Below are 6,183 nucleotides of genomic sequence, written 5' to 3'. Positions count from 1 at the left end.
TCCCCCTCCCCTCGCCTCCCCCCGCCTCCCCCCCGCACCAGCTTGGATATGCCTTTTTAAGAAGTTATTTAGAGTTCATATCTGTCACATCTATTTAACGCCCGCGGGGTGATGTTCCGGGGGGATCCTGACACCGGCTGATCCTGCCCGTCCTCCCTCCCCGCCTCTGCAGGTGTCCCTGTGAAGGTCACCAACGCCGGGGACGGAGCCACTCGTTGCTCGGCCCTGGAGCTCTTCATGTACCTGAACGACATCGCGTGAGTGCCATGCTGTCCCCTGCCATTTGCCCGCCGGCTGGCAGCGGGGACAAGGGCAGTGTCCCCAGGGTGGGGTGAAAGCGGGATGCTCGCAGCAGGGGCGTCCCGATGAGCCCAGGGATGGCGGTCAGCAGCGTGAGGATGGGATGGTCCCAGTTGGGTCCCAGTTGTGCCATTCATGCCAGCAAGCAGAGCTGGGCGCCGAGGCCAGGAGCGGGGGGGTATTTAAGGTTTATGGTCCCTGTGCATGAGAAGGGCTAAGAAGTCTTATTAACCCCCTGTGCATTTGCCGTCTGCCCCAGCCGCATGGTTGGGCGAGGGCTGCCCTGCCCACGGCGGGGGGGCTCAGCCCTGAGGCACCCCTTGCCTGCAAGGGCACCCTTTGCCCCTGCTCCCAGCTCAGCCCCAGGCGCCCAGCTCCTGCATCCCAGGGGGCATTGCCTCGCCCTGCCTGCCCGAGGGGGCTCAGTGTCCCTTTTGGGTGGAGAGTTGGCTTTTTTGGGGCACGGAGATGTGCTGGCTGCGTCCGTTGGCCCTGTCCTACCCCTGCCTCCGCAGCGGCAGCTCCTTCGGGCTTTTGTGCCCTGTGCCACCCCTTGCCCGGTTTCTGCTGCCACCGGGGCAGAGCCATCCCCAGGGGCTTGCCTAAAAAATCAGGCAGCGCCCACAAGGGCACCCGCTCCTCCCACCCCACACCAAGTGCCACCCAGTCCCCGGCCGTCCTCCTTTGTGCCTCTGCCTTTATCTTCCCGGTGCTGAATGGGAATGAACTTTTCCATGTAGCTATCTTTTTAAATGTTAATTAAGTGGTTTTAAAATGACTTAGTCCATCGGGAATACAGCTGCGGCGTGTCCTGTCCCCTTCCCCTTGCCTGGTTTATTTTCAAGTGTCCCAGGTGCCACAGCTGCCTGCGGCACTGCCAGCCCCAGCAGCGAGCGAGGATGGAGAGGCTGGTGGCACAGCAAAGAGGAGGGGAAAAGGCGAGAAAAATCCATCTCCTTGTCACTTGTCCTATTCGGGGGTCACTACCAACGGTCACCATGCTGTCATTTGGGGTTTGCCCCCCGTCGTCCCCCTGCCTCAACCCACTTCTCGTGGCCACCTGCGTCCCGCTGCAGGGCTGGGGCTGCTGCAACCTCCCTTCTCCTCCGCAGGGGCAAGCACGGCGTCGGGCGCATCGACATCGTGGAGAACCGCTTCGTCGGGATGAAGTCCAGAGGTGAGCGGCCACCGGCCAGCGGTGCTGTCCCTGCCCTAAAAACAGCAAAAAAAGGGAAAACCCCGGTGGGACGTGGGGGATGCTCAGCATCGCCAGAGTGCTCTGGCTCAGGCCATGCCAGCAGCCCTTAACCGCTCCCTTCCCATCAGCTTTTGACCGAGATTTCCCTGTGACAGGGAGTTCTCACTGGTCTCTAATGAAGGCAGCTGCCCGCTTGCTGCCAGTGTAAATAACGAGAGGGCTCATAATCATTTCCCATCTCCTTGCCCCTGCTCTTTTGTTTTAAATCTCGTTAATATCTAATTAGATGCTCTCTTCCTTTAAACTTGCCCTTCGTGCAGGGCATCGGCAAATATTTTGATAAGACTCAGCCCGCGGTCTCCCTCCCCACCGCAGGGCACCGGCCCCTTTGCAAGAGCATCAGCCATGAAAAGCAAGAAACAAAACCCCAAATCATTTGATCTGAGTTTGAATAATCCCATTAAAACTGAAAGAAGAAAAAAAAAAAAACCAACCCAACCCCAAACCGCACACACCAGCCTGTGCATTTGCATGCAGGATGCTGAGTAATTTGTCAAAATCTGTTTTATTTTTTTAAGAGCCACTGACATGCTCTAGTGACCCTTCCAGCATTTAATAATTTCTCTAAACCCCATTTAACTGTCATGTCTTTCTCCTGTGTGACATTGCCAAGCGATCACCGCCGTGTTTGTGCACCGGCAGACGCGGGAGGACCAGGCTTTCTGGGGACAGCGGGGGCGCGCGCACCGCGGGGGCAAGACCTTGGCGGCGGGTTTTCCCCCTTGCTTTGAGCAGGATCCTGCCCCCGGTTTTGCTCCTTGGGATTAGCAGAAACCTCTCCAAAATCTGCTCCGAGAAATGCTCTGCAGGAGAGATGGAGAGCTGGGACGGGAGGGGGCTGGAGGAGGAGGGTGCTGCCGGTACCTGTCTCCCCCCTCGGGGGTTTTGGGGTGCAGGGCAGCTCGGGGTGGCCCCACCACCGCTCTGCAGGAGCTTTTTGGACCCCAACTGGGGTTAGGGTCAACAGGGCAGGAGATGGGACCTGGGCTCGCAGGCGGGAGGAGACGATCCCTTAAATCACAGCGGTGTGCGGTGGCCCCAGTGGCTGTTTGCTCCCACCACCTCGGGGCTCCTCGGGGCAGCACAGGGACGCCTTCTCCCCGGGGACCCCCCCTCTGCAGGGGAAACTGAGGCACGGGCAGTCAGCAGCACAGCAAGAGCCCTCCACGGCCATGGAGGTGGCAGCGAAGGCTCCCGCCAGGTGCCTCCTCTCCCTCACCTCCTGGACCCAGGGAGTTGGGGAAGAGAAAAATTCATTTGCATTGATTTTTACTAAGCTCCTAATTGAACTTCGTTAAGGCCTAATGGGCGAGGGGTGAGCTGAGCGTGCCCGCGCCAGCCTTTTAAGCCCTATTAACTCGATTTTGCCGTATTTGTTTTAGTGGGAGGAGGGTGGGTAATTACAGGGTGCCGGGGAGCAGCACTGCAGCCGGCTGGGGGGGCCACGGCCTGGCCGGGGGCTCTTGGCTGCGAGCAGGAGCCCAGCCCTGCCTCTCCCGCCTTTTCACATCCTCATTATCAAATTATCTTTTTAACTCCAAAGGGGGGCTAATTAAGTGAAGTAAATGAAATCAGTGGGGAGGAAGCAGGAAGGAGGGGACGGCCGCTGCCAAAAGAGCCGAGCGCTGCCTTAGGCTGGGGCTTTTCCTCCTTCCTTTTCCCTTTTCCTCCCCTCGATGCGCTGAGCAGATGGAAGAGGAAAGCAGAAAAACCTTTCGCTGCAATGAACCCGTACTAGGCCACGCTCAGCCTCAGCTCTGGACCAGCAGTGGAAATTTGGGCAGCATCTTCCCATGGGCAGCATTGCCCTCCCCTTCCCCTCGGGAAGCCACTGCATCCCATCCTGTCCCACGGATGCTGTCGGGAGTGACAGCCCGCACTCAACACAGCAAAATTGCTCAGATGGAGGTGAACTGACAGCTGAGGTTACAAATTAGAAAATTTTAAGCAGTGGCAGCTGTCTCCTTGGCTGGCCCCCCCATCCCCCCCCCCGCTCCGGTCCCCCCCTTCCCCAGCGGTAATTACGGGGGGATTGAAGCTTCGCCAGGCTGCAGTGCTGACACCTCTGTCTTTTTCCTGTAAACACGGGGAGATGAAAATAGACACTTGGAGACGCTGCGAGTGTCACTTTGAAGGTGTCTCTTGTCTTGGTGGCAGGGCTGGGAGCGTGGCTATCAGCTCCCCTCCCCTCCACCCCGGCTGTCATGCTCCGGTCCCCGGTCCTTTAGCATCAGGTCGAACGGGATGGGTAGGGGTGCAGATGGGCAGGAGGTGGGGGTCAAGACACGAACCCAAACCTTTGGTCAGCCCAAATTTGCTTTAATACCTCCTAAGGGGAAGGAGAGTGAATATTAATTGCGTTAGCTTCGTGGTCAGGGTCTGCAGCAGCCCTCCGTACCCCTGTGCCACTGCCGTGCCTGTGGCGATGGCTGGTTTTTGGTGTTAACTCGCCTGTCTCCTCCCGCAGTTCCGTGGGGATGGGTGCTCAGTGAGCACCCCTTGACCTGCCCCCGGGGACCAGGCTGCAACATTGCTGGGGTGGCCTGAGAGGAGGGGGTGGCTCTCCTTTGGGACAGAGACCTGTCCCGTGCCTGTAGGATGCTGAGATCACGGACCCTGGTAAGGATGAGGTTTGATGGAAGTGGCTTGAGCTGCCGTGGTAGACAGGGCTCCTCCGTGTCGGCGGGACCTGGGGCCACCCCAGGATGGGACCCCGCTTCAGCCTGTGCCACTCTCCAGGGCACTGAGCGGGCAGAGCCCGGTGCAGGTTTGAGGCCCCCTGACAGCCCTGCAGGCTCCCCTCAACCCCTCGCAGGGCTGGGGCTGGTTGGGGACGCATCCCCTTTGGCGGGGACAGTTTTCTATGGGGTTTCTTTTTGTGCCAGCAAAACCCAACGTGTGGGTGCCCTTTGCCATTCATATGGCCATGCCATAGCACAGATGCTTGGCATTGGGAGGGGACCGTCCCCACGGGCGGGCAGGGGACAGGGACGTGCTGGTGGAGCAGCCCTGGCCACGGGCAGGTTACAGCCCTGCCCGCCGCGTGTTCGTTGCCAGACTAAGTCAGCATTTCCCCCACCGGCTTTCCACCCGCATCCCACCTGGAGCGGAGCACCGCATGGCCACCCTCGTATTTAAACACCAAGTAAACATGTTATGCGGCAAATAAGCCCCGAGCAGCTGGAACAAAGGGAGCAGCTCGCCCGCAGCGTTAGCCCCCATCGCCGAAATAATTAAGCATCCCTCCATCCCCAGGCCTCGTGCAACGGGGGCGCAGGTGGGAAGGGAGGGGGGCTCTGCCAGCCCCAAATGAGGTTGCCCTCTCAGCCCCCAGGTAGCCTCATTGCTTCGCAGAGGACACGTGGGGCTCTTTCTCGCCAGCCGAGGGGAGAGGAGCGTATTTCAGGCCCTCCGCTCCCCGTGCCTGTGCCCCGCGTCGTTCCTTTAATTACAGGTTTTCAGCCGCAGACCGTTGGGCATGGATCGGTGGGGGGATCGGTTCCCAAACCCTGTCATTTAGCCTCGTCAGAGTGCCTCTTCAAAGAGGGGAATCTAGAAATTTTCTCCGCAAGGTGCGGAGTGGACTGTCTCGGCCCCAGCATGAATATAATGACAGATGCATTTTACGGCAAGCTGGGACTGAATGCGCTCGACCACAGCTCCTTCTGTCAGCCAAATCATTATTTTTTGTCATTTGCTGACAGTTTTGGTCTCATTCATTTCTCTCTCTTTTTCTGCTTTTCCCCCTGCCTGGAAAAATGGCTAGGTATCTATGAGACCCCAGCGGGAACGATCCTATACCATGCGCATTTAGATATCGAGGCCTTCACCATGGACCGGGAAGTACGGAAAATCAAGCAGGGGCTCGCCTTGAAATTCTCCGAGCTGGTGTACAACGGTATGGTCCTTCCGCCCTGCCCTGCCGCTGCGGCATCCTCCCAGCCCTCCTCATCCTCTTCCTTCGTTGCTACCGGAGGCTGCGGGTCCCGCTGGTACATCCACTCAGGGCTGTAAAATTCAGATGTGGATTTTGAGGCTACTCACGGGGAAAAAGATGGGTTTGCTCGTGCCAAGGGCTGAGCTCGACCCCACACTCTGCCCGCTTTCGTGCCGAAGGGGCTCCACGCCTGCCTTCGGGAGGTGACGCCGCCTTCCATGAGGGCTTGGTGGTGGGGGATGCTCCCGGCATCGCTCCCAGCCCGGTGCCACCGCTTCGTCCCATCCAACACATTTGGATGTCTCACAGGCTGTAAGTCGCCGTCCTTTCGTCCCCCCCAACACCGCCTTTCCCCAGCTCTCCCCTCTGACCCCCTCCATCTCGCCTGCCCTCCTCACCCCATGGGGACCGGAGCACGCCGGGATATGGGGCACAGGAGCACCCAAGCTGCCAGCATGGCCATCCCGGCGGTGGGGTTTGAAGCCAGAGACCTCTCTCCGTGCACCGGCGCGGGGAAGCGCAGGGCTGCATGGCACGGGGGGCTCTCGAGGTGCCGTGGCCCTGGCCGCCGGGGTCCTGGGGGGCTGCGGGAGGGGATGGGAGGGTCCGGGCCGTGCTATGCGGTGTGCAGCCCACACAGGGGCACTGCGGGTTGTGGCTTTGCCGGGGGCTGCAGGGGGGGGTTTCC

At 59.7% G+C, this 6,183-nt stretch overlaps 1 protein-coding gene across 1 annotated transcript in view; it reads left to right on the top strand.

Annotated features, from left to right (window-relative positions):
• ASS1 (argininosuccinate synthase 1) overlaps window positions 1-6,183 on the top strand; it is a 41,387-nt gene that overhangs the window by 15,040 nt on the left and 20,164 nt on the right. Inside the window, exons 7-10 of the mRNA XM_009322184.1 lie at window positions 173-257; window positions 1,413-1,477; window positions 5,325-5,456; window positions 5,675-5,807. Of these exons, the coding sequence (XP_009320459.1) occupies window positions 173-257; window positions 1,413-1,477; window positions 5,325-5,456; window positions 5,675-5,807 (415 nt within the window). The remainder of the gene's footprint in view (window positions 1-172; window positions 258-1,412; window positions 1,478-5,324; window positions 5,457-5,674; window positions 5,808-6,183) is intronic.

The sequence above is a fragment of the Pygoscelis adeliae genome, unplaced genomic scaffold (genome assembly GCF_000699105.1).
Source record: "Pygoscelis adeliae isolate BGI_AS28 unplaced genomic scaffold, ASM69910v1 Scaffold114, whole genome shotgun sequence".
Lineage (NCBI taxonomy): Eukaryota > Metazoa > Chordata > Aves > Sphenisciformes > Spheniscidae > Pygoscelis > Pygoscelis adeliae.
Note: the sequence above shows the minus strand (reverse complement) of the source record. Positions and strands in the feature narration are given on the sequence as shown.